The sequence below is a fragment of the Penicillium angulare genome, assembly GCF_028827245.1.
Source record: "Penicillium angulare strain IBT 27051 chromosome Unknown utg000001l_segment0_segment0, whole genome shotgun sequence".
In the NCBI taxonomy this organism is placed as follows: Eukaryota; Fungi; Ascomycota; class Eurotiomycetes; order Eurotiales; family Aspergillaceae; genus Penicillium; species Penicillium angulare.
Genome location: NW_026623160.1, coordinates 430,049 through 446,240, shown reverse-complemented (window position 1 = coordinate 446,240; position 16,192 = coordinate 430,049). Strand labels below are relative to the sequence as shown.

General features: G+C 46.2%; 5 protein-coding genes across 5 annotated transcripts; 1 reads left to right on the top strand and 4 right to left on the bottom strand.

Moving 5' to 3' along the window:
• Positions 1-657: 657 nt before the first annotated feature.
• N7478_000160 (uncharacterized protein) lies at positions 658-5,084 on the bottom strand (the record flags this gene model as incomplete). The annotated part of the gene is made up of 2 exons (XM_056916376.1): positions 658-4,022; positions 4,091-5,084. 2 exons carry the CDS (start codon positions 5,082-5,084, stop codon positions 658-660), a joined length of 4,359 nt encoding a protein of 1,452 aa, XP_056784256.1.
• Positions 5,085-5,634: 550 nt separating this feature from the next.
• faeB-2 (putative feruloyl esterase) lies at positions 5,635-7,264 on the bottom strand (the record flags this gene model as incomplete). Its single annotated transcript, XM_056916375.1, has 2 exons — positions 5,635-6,875; positions 6,928-7,264. The coding sequence occupies 2 exons, from the start codon at positions 7,262-7,264 to the stop codon at positions 5,635-5,637; spliced, it is 1,578 nt and encodes a 525-aa protein (XP_056784255.1).
• A 669-nt stretch (positions 7,265-7,933) lies between these two features.
• N7478_000158 (uncharacterized protein) lies at positions 7,934-11,137 on the bottom strand (the record flags this gene model as incomplete). Its single annotated transcript, XM_056916374.1, has 2 exons — positions 7,934-10,852; positions 10,916-11,137. 2 exons carry the CDS (start codon positions 11,135-11,137, stop codon positions 7,934-7,936), a joined length of 3,141 nt encoding a protein of 1,046 aa, XP_056784254.1.
• An 833-nt stretch (positions 11,138-11,970) lies between these two features.
• Positions 11,971-12,744, bottom strand: N7478_000157 (uncharacterized protein; the record flags this gene model as incomplete). Its single annotated transcript, XM_056916373.1, has 1 exon — positions 11,971-12,744. The coding sequence occupies one exon, from the start codon at positions 12,742-12,744 to the stop codon at positions 11,971-11,973; it is 774 nt and encodes a 257-aa protein (XP_056784253.1).
• Positions 12,745-13,914: 1,170 nt separating this feature from the next.
• On the top strand, positions 13,915-15,839 carry N7478_000156 (major facilitator superfamily domain-containing protein; the record flags this gene model as incomplete). The annotated part of the gene is made up of 6 exons (XM_056916372.1): positions 13,915-14,043; positions 14,117-14,302; positions 14,374-14,773; positions 14,837-14,979; positions 15,038-15,215; positions 15,277-15,839. 6 exons carry the CDS (start codon positions 13,915-13,917, stop codon positions 15,837-15,839), a joined length of 1,599 nt encoding a protein of 532 aa, XP_056784252.1.
• Between the last annotated feature and the right edge of the window lie 353 nt (positions 15,840-16,192).

Below are 16,192 nucleotides of genomic sequence, written 5' to 3'. Positions count from 1 at the left end.
TGAATCACATCTGGTGAGATGGCACTAATATCTATTCCGCCCAGGTTATTTGTACCCATGTCAATGCCCCAATATGTAGTATATCTGAAATGACCCATTCCACACTGAACATTAACGCTGAGCCCTCTCGATCCAGGAAAAGGCAAGCTCCACACCGGGCTTCATACGCCAACTTGAAGGCTAAAATAATCTAAGAAGACATCGACCCACCATAATTTCTGACTATATCCATGGTACCCACCCCTCAATTTACGAGAAGGCGAACGAGAGATGGATCTGGATGTCGTAAAGCTATCAAGTGCGGCGTTTCTCTATTTGACGTCGCTTGTATTTATCTCTGTTCCTTGGTCAGTAAACAGTTACTAGCTGGAAAAGTGCCGTATTAGGATGCCGAAACTGGTTGTTCCGGTATAGCTGCGTACCTATCTGGCCTTGGATATTTTTCCATAAAGGAGTTTGCCTTCGACATGCACACGTGGCAAAGAAAGCCCCGTTCCGCCTGGCCAAATCTATAGAGGGCCGTATTATTTCTTTGGTGTTGCTTATGTGTCTATGATATGCAGTCTTTTGGATAAGACATCCAAGAATAACTTGAAATTCGAGTTCCTCCCTGGATTATGAAAGTATTCCGATCGGAGAGGTATATTTCCATAATTATCAACCACGTGTACAAATGTCTGCCTCGTGCTCAATAAGTAATCTGACAATAGCTTCATTCCCAATTTCCGAAGCTAGTGCAAGAGGCGTATATCCGAAATCATTTCTTTTATGAATGTCTGCCCCGTGTTCAATCAGCAATCTAGCAATAGCTTCATTCCCAAATTCCGAAGCTAGTGCGAGAGGCGTATATCCGAAATCATTGCTTTTATGAATGTCTGCCCCGTGTTCAATCAGCAATCTGCCAATAGCTTCATTTCCAAATCGCGAAGCTAGTGCGAGAGGCGTATATCCGAAATCATTGCTTTTATGAATGTCTGCCCCGTGTTCAATCAGCAATCTAGCAATAGCTTCATTCCCAAATTCCGAAGCTAGTGCAAGAGGCGTATCTCCGGAATCGTTGCTTTTATGAATGTCTGCCCCGTGTTCAATCAGCAATCTGCCAATAGCTTCATTTCCAAATCGCGAAGCTAGTGCGAGAGGCGTATATCCGAAATCATTGCTTTTATGAATGTCTGCCCCGTGTTCAATCAGCAATCTAGCAATAGCTTCATTCCCAAATTCCGAAGCTAGTGCAAGAGGCGTATCTCCGGAATCGTTGCTTTTATGAATGTCTGCCCCGTGTTCAATCAGCAATCTGCCAATAGCTTCATTTCCAAATCGCGAAGCTAGTGCGAGAGGCGTATATCCGAAATCATTGCTTTTATGAATGTCTGCCCCGTGTTCAATCAGCAATCTAGCAATAGCTTCATTCCCAATTGCCGAAGCTAGTGCGAGAGGCGTATGTCCGGAACCGTTGCTTTTATGAATGTCTGCCCCGTGTTCAATTAGCAATCTGGCAATAGCTCCATTTCCAAATCGCGAAGCTAGTGCGAGAGGCGTATCTCCGGAATCGTTGCTTTTATGAATGTCTGCCCCGTGTTCAATCAGCAATCTGGCAATAGCATCTTTCCCAAATTCCGAAGCTAGTGCGAGAGGCGTATCTCCGGAATCGTTGCTCTTATGAATGTCTGCCCCGTGTTCAATCAGCAATCTAGCAATAGCTTCATTCCCAATTGCCGAAGCTAGTGCGAGAGGCGTATGTCCGGAACCGTTGCTTTTATGAATGTCTGCCCCGTGTTCGATGAGAAACTTCACAAATTCCTTGGTTCCATAACGGGAGGCAACCAGAAGGGGCGAATCTCCATCTCTGCTGCATTTGTCTATGAATGCCCCTTTTTCGATAAGGAACCTAGCAGCGTCCTCCTGCCTTTGATATAAAGCGTAAAGAAGCGGTGTGTATGAGGTTTTTGTGCTGCATACTTGGTTTACGTCTGCTCCTCCTTCGACAAGCATAATAACAAGAGATTTCACGTTATTCTTGCTATCCAAAGCGTGGCATATTGGTGTCAGTCCATATTCAGTAGCTGCATTCACATCTGCCCCTTTTTTTATGAGGAGTTGAGCCATAACTTCATCGCCCATGTTTAAAGCGAGCGAAAGTGGCGTATCACATCGAGAGTGCTGAATGCCATTGACGGGGTGGGCTCTCAACAGAAGAAGTTTGAAAATCCCAAGTCTCCTATGTAATATAGCCCAGCACAGAGGTGTTTGGTCTTTGATCGATCCGAGATCATTCCTGTTGTTTAGACCCTCGGTGATATCAACCCCTTCCCAAATGGTCGAAGGAATATCTAAAAGAGCAGCAACACTGGCTTTATCACCGTGCGACAGAGCAGCAAATATCGGATATTTATATCTCTCACCATGGATATTGATATCAGAGTTGTCTTTCAGTTTCGCACGGATAAGCTCCGGATGCCCTCGGTCCGCAAAAATGTAAAGAAGACTTGCCTTGGGGCTATACTCGCGCATCTTTGATTTCAAGCTCTTCTCAAATAAGTTATGAATGATAATCCACTTAGATGAGAATGAAGAAATAAAATCATCCTGCGGTACAACTTTGGCTGCGGCATTGGAATGGTGAAGAATGCTTTGACATGCGTACTCTAAGAATGGGTACTTGCAGGAGGCTACTTCCTGGTTCTCATCCTTTGTGCACAGAGTCAAATTGTCGGTAAATCCACCCACAACCTTGTGGGTGATATAAAAATTGCAACAAATTTTGAGTTTCTCGTGGCCTAGGCTCTCCCAATCGAGACCAAATTCAGGCCACATCTCATAAAGACCCCTATCCTTGATGAGAAAGTCACTAACAGACTCGTGGATGAATTGAACAACTGGCTTGTCGGATTTTGTAACTTCAGCGAGTCCCTTAGAGCAGCTTATCACATATCTATAGGATCTAGGTAGACCCTGATTTGTATCCGTGATTGATGCATCTGGGATTGTGTCGTCCACTAAACCCTTTAGTGACAATCCGGACCAAGTAGCATGATAGAACTCCTCGGGTTGCAAAGGACGATTTGCACAAAGGATCCAAAGAAAGCAAAGCAGAAGCTGCTCCATGTCTTCATTATCACGTTTCAAAATATCTTTGAAAAGGTCACTCAAATCACTTGGTGTTTCTTCAAGCCTTCGGTGAACAGACATAGCACCCCGAGCATACTCTTTATTCAGTATCTCAACAACCAAAACCACCCACATGAAAACGCCAGCAGCTTTTTCAAGTAGCTTTTGAATTACAACTGCATCCTGGGCTCTGAGCTGGCTCTTTACAAACACCTCTAAGTCTTCAGTATGACCTGGCTGATGCTCCAAAACCAGGCGGGTACCATACCGAATGATGATAAAAGGATAATGTCGACTTGAAAAGCAAACTCGGAAAAGCAGCTGATTTGCTAAAGAGTAGCAAGCTAGGTCTTCAAAATACTGGACCATGTCAAGCACTTGTTGTTCGTCGCATTCATCAAGGGCGTCAATGAAGCATGTGAATGTGCGATGGCCTAGTCGAGAAACCGCCTTGAAAATAATCTTCTTCAGAATATCCAAGGACGAAACAGCCTTTTGAAAATTGGCGATGATAAGATCAGGATCATCTAAAACTGTCTGCAGGTCGGGAAATCCTTCAAGTAGTTGAAGCAACAGAGAACGATACATTCCCAATACTGATTTTTCCAAATAAGTTCCACGAGCATTGAAAAAGAACGAAGCTTTCAAAGCAACTTGGCGGCGTTGCTTCATGTTTGAGTAGATGAATTTCATAATCGTCGATTTTCCAGAGCCGGGTTTGCCGCTCACCCAGAACAAACCATAATGCTGTACTAGTTTCTTTGGATCTAACCATGCCTTATAGTCAGGGTGGGTGAGAAACCATTGGCATGTTTTAGCATGTTCTTTTTTGACGGTCAATCTACGACTATCAATTTGTGTAAATCGAAGAGAGTCAAGTAGCTGCTTTCGGCGGTCCTGCAAAAGAACAATTTCTATATTGAAAATGCCAAAGTTAGCAAAGATAACTCTCATCCTCATCAAGTCTGGATTAAATGTTTACCAGAGGGGCCCGGGGGTGATTTATGCTGAGACTCTTGTATTTGTGATGCAGGTATGGGTATCTCTTCGAGCAGCTCTCTTGCGTATGCGGCCGCAGCGCCCGCGGCATACCTCTGCCATTCTTTGCTCTTGTGCGAGTCAGAATAGTCGCAGATACCTCGAACTGGGAGACAGGGGAGAATGTCCATGAGACCCGCGGCCTCCATTTCAAAGCAAATGACATTCAGCTGACGGGCTACCTCGTCCCGAAAGACGCTGTTTTTAATCACTTGACTCCCTGAAGCAACTGCGCCATAATGAACCATGGGCTCTTTCGACAACCGTTCACTTCGCAAAGCCAACTTTGATTTATCACAATCGTCGCAACTGGCATTTTCTGGTGGATGGTGATATGGTGCCTGAAATAGATGGTCTGGCATATTTGGGTGGCCATATCCATACTTTTCAAGATGATGCTGGAGAATAGATGGAATGCGACAGAGCCCTATTTCGTGCTTCGCGCGGAGGGAAGATACGGCTGTCCCAAGTGATTGATGAGGTACTCTAGCGATCGCAGTTCGCTCTAGTTGCCCCTCTCCTACGATCTTTCCAAGATCAATTTGCATGACTCTGGTTCCGACAACGACATCTCCCAGTCGGATATCAACTTTGCTGGGCACGCCACCGCCAATGCCGACCATCAATCCCACTCGGATCGAGGTAAACGTTCTTTTCAGGTTCGTCACAACATTTGCCGCATTGACTATTCCGTACTGATTTGTTGGCAGACATGCGATAACTATGTTATGCTCGTTGATATTTCCCAGAACATACGTATTGTCGTCGTCCGGCAGTGTTGGTAGGGGATCGTGGGTATCATCTAGCACGGCCCGGGCCGCAGCCATCTCGATGGGAAGCGCACATATCCAAGCGATCGTGTACGCCTGTCGTGCGGAGTCATCGTCGTGGTAGGTTTTTCTTCGTTTATGTGATGGTTCCGAATCAGAAATCTCCATCTCGTTGCTAATTGATGACTGAATCGAACCTTTATGCGGATGTGTCAATATGGAAGTTCGGTAAATTCAAGATGAAGTGTGACCGCGGTAGGGATCAAGTGAAGTAGTGAGAGAGGTGGGTTAAATAGCGTCGCAGCAACTGAGCTTGATTTTGACAAAATGAGCAAAACAAAAGGCTTCGAGAGAGAAGCTGACGGCAAGGTAAGTGCATTCAAGGCAGTCTCGAGGCTGAGAGGGGTCGGCGCTAGTGTCTTTTCGGCCCCCACATTGGGCGCTAAATAATGGCATGCCGATAGCTTGATGTTAATTTATATCAAGATAATAACCATGCCAGTTTTTTTTTTAGAGAATGAGGGACGATCTTTGTCGGCTGATTTATCTAGAAAGATATAGTTGTAAAAAAGGAGAAACTCGCACCAAAGAGTCAAAATCATGCCAATGCTGTGAATTTGGGGATTCAATAATTGGAAAGGTTACTCATACTATATGTCTCAACACGATGATATGTACAAACACCGTGACTTCGAAAATAACATATCAAATAACGCGATCAAACACACTCCCATGAGTTCTCGTCTGTATAGTTTCCAGGGCCCTTGAAAACATTATGCTTGGGCCATTTACAATGTTTACGCCAATATTCCACAGGAGTACCTGACCCATCCTCGAACTTCGCACCACGAACATGTTCAGGGGCGACTCCTTCCTCGACCCACTTGACCATAGCCATGAGAACGTTGCTATCAGGCTCACTGCTGGCATATGTATCAACACCTTGGCCAATACCGTAGGCTCCGTTTCCATCACCACAATGCGCCATACCACTGATGGTGAAAAAACGATAGAACTCGTCCAGGTCCTGGGGCGGGAGATTCATTGTCTCGGCAACATGGGAGTAGTACTCTTTGGAGTCTTCGGAACTAATAAGTTGATCCATCATGCCGTGGTAATGAAGCACCTTGCCACCAGTTTGCTGGAAAGGGGTGAGATCGCCATCCCATGTCTGGATGTTGTATGGGTTCTGAGCTAAGGCAGCTGCGGCGTCTTTAACAGTGAAATTGCCGCTCCAAGATGGGTCATTATAGACAACGTAGCGGAACCAATCCAGACTGTACTCGAAGGGCTGACCGGTGTACATGATAGGGGCAGCTAAAACCTCGGATCCAGGCTGCATTCTTCGGTAAAGCAATTCGCCGTTCACGCCGTATAGCGGGGATAGAACCTGGTCGGCTGCGCGGACCTGGGCACCGCTAAGGCACTTGCTGGACTTTGTTGCGTTGCGAGGGCAAATCAAGGTGTCAAGGATAGGATTGCAGAGATCTGGATCCTCGATGATGTTGTCCTTGGCTCCATCGATTGTATCGCACTGTCGCAGGATCTCGTCATGAACGATCTGCCAGTCTGCAGTGGTAAGGAATGTTTCGGAGGACGGAGATCCAGTGATGGGATAAAAGTGAGCACTCCAGGAAAGCAGGTTAACAAAGTTGATAGCTGGAGATCCAGCAACGACACCATCAAAGTCATTGGGGTATTTCTGGACCGACTTCCATCCTTGCCTTCCGCCAGTGGAGCATCCTAAGTAGTAGCTTTTGTTGAAACCTTCGTCGTAGAACATTTTGGTAAGCTCTTTGCCGATCACAACACCCGTGTGAATAGATCTGTAGGCGAAGTCCTTGATCACTTCTGGATGGTGGTAGAAAGGTTTTCCTGATGTTCCATTGTGCCCATTGTTGGCTCCGACCGTGGCAAAACCGAATTGTGCAGCGTAGGCAAGATCATAGTATTGGATGCCTAGGAAAATGTTAGGATGGAGCAAGGATAAAATATTCAGAACAATACATACAGCCAGATAGACCTCCGTTTCCGGTACTCAAGAAACGACCCTTGTACTCGCGCGGGAACCAAGCCTCCAGGGTAATTTGACTGCTATTGGATGTATCGACAGCCATTGCGACGCGACAAAGATCCACAGAGACTTCTTGGCTCGACGCGTCACAGCTAGGAGCATTGTCCGGAAGGGACAAATTGGTTCCCCCTGGAATATATTCGGCGAAGTTCACCTTCACATGAGGTAGATTAATCTTATCTTGAAATTGAGAGCATTTTGTTTGAAAATCGTCTTGACTGGCAAGGGCCACAGAGCTCAATGCCAGTACGGAAAGCACAGAGGACCGAATCATAGTGCAGAATTGCTTGGACTCCGGCTGATATCAGTTGAAATAAGCAATCTGCTTCTTCATCAACCACGGATGTGGCTGAGCTATATAGCTTGCAGTCAGCCATATTGACCTCATCGATCGGTAGATGGGATCTTCGTCATCGGCAAGTAAATGCCAAGAATTTACCGGTCATAAACGGAGAATGGTATCAGCAAAGGGCCGAAGTTGTCCCGCAGGCTGGTAGGGACTTGGAAATTCCGAGAAGTGGCATGAGATTGGATAATAGAGGGAAAAAGTGGATCAACCGAGGCTTTCCCTGGGGTATTGTTTGGTATTTGAAGCAAAAAAGGTGGGGAAGACACGGGTGATCTGGGAAATCCGAATGTGAAGCGGATAAGTCGAGCTAAGCAGTACGAATCGGAAATGCGGGGTCTCCACAAATGTGGGGGTTCGTTTAACCCCTGAGAGCGCGTTGGCTAATGGAATCGGCATATCCATCAGCGCCCGTGCTGAGACGAATTCAAGTTTCTGATAAGAGATGACATTATTAAAATTGTAAGCTTCATGTAAATTGCAACCATTCAATTCTTTCACCGAGTCTTCAAAGTTGACCTAGCAGGAGAGACCCACAGTCTAAGCTTGAATGAGAATTCCCGAATACATAATTCCTAATGAATAATATGTTCTGCTCTAACTTGAAGCAGCATTCCACTCTCGGTGCCATCGTTCCGCGACTCTAAGAAGGTGCCCGCTTGAAAGTGGACTTGAGCAGTGGGCTAGCGTGTCACTATGAAGCTGAGCCTCCAAGGTGTCGAAATGAATATTCTGTTCCACTCTGTTGGTTCCGGAGGCCCAACGACGCTTCCAAAAGCCTAGAAGCTTCATACTAGGATTTATTTGCGGATCTGGGTCACTCTTTTCGAGCTGGGCAAGCCATTCACTCACGGGTGATATATCGAATGTGAATCCTGCCTGGCGAAGAGCGGGCAGGAAGTCATCTGTCCAAGAGAAGGTTCGTGGACTAAGCACGTTGAAGAACTGAGCTCCTCGTGTAGTGTCACTCTCTGTGACGGAAGAAGTTTGAAGAAATTCACAAATAGTTTGTGCGCACTCATCGACTGGAAGCCATCGGCATTGTTCTTCTTTCTGATCCGGGAGGATTTGAATTGCATTTACGGATCGCACCATGAGTGGAATCGCCTCGTTAGAATTCCAAATGTGGGCCTTTGTGTCTGCAACAATTTGACCAATTCGTGCAACTATTGTGTCAGCTCCGGCTTCCATGGCTGCATTGTTGAGAATATATTCGGCACAGAGCTTTGATTGTGCATACCCAGTTGATTGCGCATATTGCATCTGACCTATCAGAGACTCTGGGATAGTTGCCGGTGCTGGAGTGGAAAGAGCGGTTGATATGGATGAGCAGAAGAGCATTCTTGCTGGGGCTTGACAGACTTCCAAGGAGAGATTGACAAGTTCTTGGAGCGATGATAGCTGAGGGATGAAGCTCTCCAGCGTCCAGTTGAAATCCACAGGCCATGCCGCGTGAATGATTGTTGTAACTGATTGCAACACCTCTTTATGTTTATGCAGTGTTTCACCAAAGTTTGCATGGCCCAGATCACCCGGAATAGCGGTTATCTTTGAAAGTTCGTCTGGTCCAATATCAATCTCTCTCTGGCGAAGTGATTCCAAAATGCGATCTCTTGCAACCTTCGAATCAACATTATTACCAGTATTTCCAACGCGAACTATGCAAATAACCTTCTTGGTTGATACAGAATCAAGGAGAGTCTTCAAAACATGACAGCCTAGTGAACCTGTGACACCAGTCAGAAGAACTATACTGCTCTCCGGCCGAGAAGGGCTTCGCGGTAACGAGGCTAAAGGCGCTGAGCTGAAGGTGGAATACTTCTGGATCAGTTCTCTCATCAATTCAAGGTCGGTAGGATCGTCCACATCCTCGCAATTTTTGATATATCTGGCAAGCCTTGATATGGTAGCATTGCGGTATATTGTGTCAGCACCAAGCCCCTTGCGCTTCTCCTCTGATTCTATGTAGAATCGCTTTCGAATCGTGTTTGACAGACGAGCAGCTTTCAAGCTGTCCATGCCCGCATTGAACAAATCATCATCAACTTTCTCAATGTCTAGACTCAAATCTTCACTGCAGATGACGAGAAGCTCGTTCTGCAAGTTTGGTAGATCCGGCGTTTCAACTCCACATGTGGCCTGCTGGACCCTCTCATACATGTCGTTAATACCCTTCTCAAAAGCCATGTATATTTTGGCGCGAATGATTGTCCCTTTATCGGTCTGCGGGTAAGGAATTCCACTTCCGATAACAATAATCGATTGCTTGCTAATTTGGGAAAATCCCTCGGCTCGTGAATTTGCATCTTCCACGGCGGGCCAGATGTGGTCGAGAAAGTCGCCATCTGTCATATTTTTGGCTTGGGGATTCTTGAAAACTAACAGACCAGGAAAATCCCGCTGGATTCCAAAAACAACAGCTTCGGTGACCAGCGGATCGTCTCTGATTCGACCCTCAATAGGAAGAGGAAGGACCTTTTCTCCGTTTACGAGCGTGATTCGATCATCCATGCGACCGACATATTTCCAAGCATCGGGAATCTCAGGATGCGGAGTGAACAAATCGCGTGAATGGAAAGAATTCGGTGGATCGTGTGAGTTGGATACGACTTTCGACCTGAGGCCATCAAGGATTACTAGCTCGCTGAGTTGATCAGCCGTGGGCTTCATGTAAACGTAGGGCTTTACGTTGGGATAGAACCGTAGGTAATTCCAACTAGTGTCATCCTTAGAACGCCTCGACGTCGCCACTTGGCCACACTCGGTCGCTCCAAATGCGACAATCAGATGAACGCCGTTCGAGACCAATCTATCTCCCAGTTCATCAGGGCATGAGCTTCCGGCTACATTCACACTGCCACATCGCGCTAACGCATCAATACCATCTTGCGTCTCTGCCAGGAGCTTCAATGCGTAGGGCACGCCAAAGAAACTCTCCGGACGAACATTGTCTAATGCTTCCAGAAGGTGATTTGACGCTAAAGGCAGATTATGGTCGTACATGTAAAGAATGCCACCTTTTGAGATTGTGCGAAAGACCGTAGCGAAACCAAAGGTATGATAGAATGGTGCAGTTAGAAAAGAGCGTAAATTGTTGCCGTTTTCAAAGTTTTCTAGACAGGATCGATGCGTTTGGAATATTGGTTTGGGCATGCCCGTTGAACCAGAGCTATGCATGATGAAGGCTGTACGGTCGGCAGCACCAGTATCTTGCCCGCTCCGCCAATCGATTCCAGTGGTCAAGCCAGTGTCGAAAACATCTCTTTCTGGAGTCTGAATGACCTTCAGGGTACGGTGCTTTTGGATGCGCTCTGCAACTGCTTCATATTCTCGCATGTACACCAGAGTACTGCACTTGGTGCAGTCTAGCAGGGAGACAGCTGCCTCGGTCGCGAGACGTGGGGACAATAAAAGAACAGCATAGCCTAATCTACACAATCCCAGTAAAGAAGCAAAGTATTCAAGTGTTGATTTCCCGAGGATAGCAATTACGCCAACTTCCTTCCGATCGCGCCACTATATCGATTCTCAGCTACACAAGGACACCAAGATGGGGAAACAAGCACAGGTGCAACTAACCACTGGCTGCAGCTGGGACTGCACATAAACAGCGGCCACTCCCTCTGCCAGTCTGTCAAGGTCTTTCGCTCTAAAGAATTCGTATTTCTCATTCGATCTGATATGACCGGGGGTGGGGAACGCGAGAATGGGGGGTGCATCTTGGCTTTCCTCATCAGCAAGCTTTCTGATCAAATCATCGACGGTATTTAAGCGACCGGATTGGCCATCGAGCGAGCCCATTTTGAGCTTTTCTTTTCTCTTTCTGAATTTCCTTTTGGTTGGATCGATAGTAATAAAAATGATTTCCTTAAAAAATAATCTCGGCTTTGGAAAATTGACCAAATTACCTGGGTTATTAACAAAATCGCTCAAGTCGGGAGAGGCGCCAACTACAACTTGGCAAAGCTTAGATACATTGTGCCAAGGTCCGCTTGTTCCGTTCAAGCCTTGCAGGATTCCAAGGGACTGAAGTGGAGTTGGTGAACGGGGTCAATGCGACTTGGAGAAATTGTATTGTGGGTGCAGCTAAGTTATGGTTGGCGAAGGGAAGGAGGAGGTGGAGAAGGCACATATGCCATATGGGGGAGGGGAATACGGAGAACAATCTCAACACCCTGAGGAGAGTTGTAATTCATACTGAGTGGAACTGGAACAAAACATTGTAAATGGCCTCTCTGTTGCGAGAGAAGGGCGTTCTGATGGGTACGCGTGGCTTGCAGGGATCTACATTACTAGTGTTGACGAACCCATCCGAGTCAATCGTATCGCACCGCGTAGTGGCGAGCTGGGACTGCATCTCTTCGCATGGGGCCAAAAGAGTAAAGGGATAGAGCAAGTTGGAAGATCTTCATCCTTCGAAAGTTAATTTTAGCCGGGCTTTGCCGATGGTGTATTGTTCCAAGGCGCAATATAGATGTACATGTATGTACTACTTCCCACGAAGTACTGGTACTTCAATAAGGAATAAGGAATCAGGAGTCAAGGCATATCGTAAACATTATTTTAGAATAGTGAAATGTAAATCCCTCGCGCCTATTATATCTAATAAAAAAAACTATACAGTATCCACCGGTTTATTTCAACTGCTCCACATTACCAAGATCTCTGAGTTCGATCTGTTGGTGGACTTCGGTGACAACGCCGATCGCATTGTGAGATGTATCGTTTCGCTCGTCGGTGGGGAGATACGTTTCTTCGCCATACGCGACAGCCGTTTGAACTATTCTCTCCTGCGACTGACTCCCTACTGGCCATTTCCCGCTAGCGAACACATCGAACCGATCCGCCTCATCATCTGTGAATCTGCCTCCACCCGTGGACCGCGTAGAACGTAACCCTTTACTGCTAGTCGCGTATGGATTCGACTGTCTCGAATACTGTGCGTAGCCAACAGATCTTCCTCTCAATCGATGCCAAATGGGCATCAGACTTGGTAGACATGCAACAATCACGCCCACACTTCCTTCGATCGACGTCCATATTCCAGCATATGTGTTGGAATAAGTTATGTCGTTATTATCAATGAGTGGTAGGGTGGTAATGCGATAGAGCGCGATCGCACAGACGAATCCGCCAAGGAGGAATACCGCCGAGATGGAAACCTTTTTGCTTCGAGAGATTTGTAGTCGCCATACGAGTGGCATTGGCAGGAAGAGAATGACGAGATCCGTAAATGTGTTTGTTGTTGCAAGGGCGATGTAGAAATTGACACTATCTACACAATGCCCGCCTGGAAGGCTCCGTTCCCAGAAGAACTTCACGGGCGTACATTGGAAAATAGCGGTTATTTGGAAGGCTAGGTACCAAGCGCCAAGCAATACAAATAAAGCATTGCATGTTTGCTTCATTCGAGCGGTCGGGAAAATTCGTTTGTAAAAAAGTAGGATTGAGACCTGGACCGGGCAACAAATCCATCAGCAAGGGATAGATGATAGAGGGGGGTGGGGGCTTTGCCAGCTTTCTCTCACCTTGATCATGGGCAATGTGGTATTCCAAAACATTTGGAGCACATAAAGAACCTTCAATATCATCAACAAGTGAATAGTAAGGTGACAGGGATCATGGGGACTTACCAGCATATATCTCAGTGCCTTCTTCTCTCCTACTTCTTCTGCATGTCTTCCCAGTCCGAAGTAGACCCCGACATATTCACAAACACAGTTTCCGTATGACAATATCTAATCCGCAGAAAGTCTTGGTTATGCGAGGCTTTGCATAATATTTGAAAAGGACCAGACTCACCAACGACACCACGATACAGATATCATCCAAATGTATACGCCCTCCAGTGGTATACCTGGCGTACAGCCTGAGCCCCACAGCGAGAGTCGAAAGTGCAATCAGGACACTCGTCACAATAACAATGGACCACTGCCGTGAATTATACGGCGTGCCCCCGATGTAATAGTATGCCATGATAGTCGTGAGCCGGCACGGTGACTGCCAGAAGGCAAGAAAATGACATCCAGGGAGATTTATAGAATATGTAAAGCCCTCTTCATCTGATGCAGTTTGATGGGGCAGCTGAAGGATGAAGACGCTAAAATAAATACAAATAAATACAAATCGAGTCATTTCAGTAAGTGGCTGGCACAATGCAACTTGGGACCACATGGGGCCGGCCGATCAACGTACCTTTGGACCCAACAATCAAGTTCGACCACCACTGCCCCGGCATCATGCATTAGTTTTACATTAGTTGAACCCTGTTGTATTATCAAACCTTCCCTACCGTAATGTTCATTTCTAGGTTGTAACTTTGAAAAGATTCCAGTGGATTTACTTGGCCAGTTTAATCGGACCAGTCCGACCACAGGAGCTAGTGCTGCTACGTTTCGTTGAGAAGGATCCGATCATCATCTGCATATAAATCCTGTTCATTTCACCCCTGCAGCTGAAATCATTCCATTAGTATTCCATTGAGAAAAATCCCCGGCCCATTCCTTCGGCAAGTTTGCGGGGATTTTGCTTTTTCCTTCTGCATTTTGTTTGTCCGTTGATTGCGATTCACCACCGCCATGTCCAAGGAACAGTTAGAGTCAGACGTTTTGGATGGGAAATTACCTGGGAGCTTTGAGTATGATTTAAAACATAGAAACAGTATTGTTCTTGTTCCTCAACCTTCAGATGATCCCAATGATCCGTTGGTGAGTCCCTGCATATCCACGTGTTTAGCATTCCACAAACTCCGCCTTTCCCCCCCACTGACATATATACAAGAACTGGCCACAACATAAAAAATATACTATTCTCGCGATTTTATCTGTGACGGCATTCTCAGGACTTGCTTCTTCGTTGGCAAATCAATTGGGTCTTGAAGCTCAAGCGGAGCTTTATGGGAAATCACTCACTGAACTCTCTTATACGGTCGGTCTCTCCCCCTTGCTTGTCCCAGTGATTCAAGTTGTAGCTTGCTCATTCCAATGATGGTAAATGCTACCCTCAAATCGGTGATATAACTGACACTCTCTGCATAGGTATCTGCGGCTGTCGCAGGCATCGCTGCCGGGCCTCTCTTTATTGTTCCTTTAGCGCATGTATTCGGCCGTGCCTCTGTCATCTTTTGGACTTTGCTAGGATGCATCGCCTGCGGGATCTGGTCTGCCGAAATGACAGGCCCAGATCAATATATTGGATTTGTGCTGTCGCGTCTTTTCGGTGGGATTTTTGGATCTGTGCCTTCCATCCTGGGTGCACAAATGCTCATGGACCTTTTTTTCCTGCATGAACGAGGTAGAGCTTTCACGACATTCCACATGTGTTTCCTCATGGGTACTGTTGCTGGTCCAACTTTTGGTGGCTTTGTCGTTCAGCATGTCGCGTGGCAATTTGAATTCTGGTGGACAGTTGCTTTACAGGGTGCTGTTGCTCTCATGGGTATTTATCATGTCACAGACAATGTGCGATTTCAAGTTGTCCTCGGCTGATGAAACTTTTTAGTGCTATTCTTCCTGCCTGAAACTGGCTACAATCGAGATGGAGGCAAGGTTTATCCAAAACAGCCGGAGGAATTTCTTGCAAATCGAGTTGCTACGTTTCTTCCCGGTACCAAGGTCGCTCATCGTGATGGCCTTCGAGAAGCCGTGAGTATAGATAAAGTTATCATGAAATCCATTATTCCCCTATCTAACTCCTCCCTAGCCTCGATCGGCAGTCGCACAATTTCTTATTGGCTTTTCTCCCGTTGGTCTTCTAGTGGGGATCTACGCCTTTGGATTCTTCGGTTGGTTCGTCAGCGTCAACACGTTGCTTACCGTCTTCCTTCAAGAGCCAGAGATAGCTGGCGGGTATGGATTTGAACCACAGCAAAATGCTGCATGTAAGAAATATTCCCCTTAAACGCGCCAAAAGAACCAAGCTCATCATATTACTATCAACAGTCTCCTTCGCCCTTTGGATTGGTGTGATCTGTGCTCAGATCTGGGGATCCATATTCAACGATCGCATTCCCTTGAAGCTTGCCAAAAAGGCTGGTGGACTATGGAAGCCCGAGTACCGTCTCCACTCCTTATGGATTCCTTCAATATTCTTCATGCCTATCGGTCTAGGCATCTTCGGCGCTGCCCTCGAATACCATCTGCATTATATGGTCCTCGCCTTGGGCAGCTTTCTCATCACCTTTGCCGCATTCTGCAGTATCCCGGTCGGAATCAACTATTTGATCGAGTGCTACATCGATCATTCAACAGAGGTTGCATGTATTATGGGTACATATCGACTCACCCTTGGACTTATCGTGCCATTCTTTAAAGATCAGTGGATCGATAGCGTAGGGGTTGGGTGGGTATTTGGGATGATGGCATTTTTCTCTCTTTTTGCGTTTTCTTTGGTAGTCGTCTTGATGTTCTACGGTCATTCTCTTCGTCAGATTCGCTTTGGGATTTTGTCGAAAGATGAAGAGGGGGTGAAGGTGACAGATCAAGATCAAGAAAGTTCAAGTTGATCCTTTTTTCTTCGAGACGTGGGATATGTGGGAGTCGGAAAAGCCAGTTGTAAAGAGTTATGAAGCCTGTACAGCAGTATGTAATAACCAATCTAGACATGTTAATACTTCCGATTGTCATAGAACACGTTCAATCCCATCATGTTAGCCTCTATTAAGCCTCATCCTCACAGATTCTCTAACACCCTATAGAACGATCATGGCCGCTAACATACTATATCGCCGACGACCCGGTATACGCTAAAGATAATCGCCTTCTTCTCTCATTCAAGTTGCTAGGAAAGGGAAGGGTAGATATATGTGGGAAAAAAAATACTTTTTGCCTAATACTTAAATTTGCTATATGGTATAAT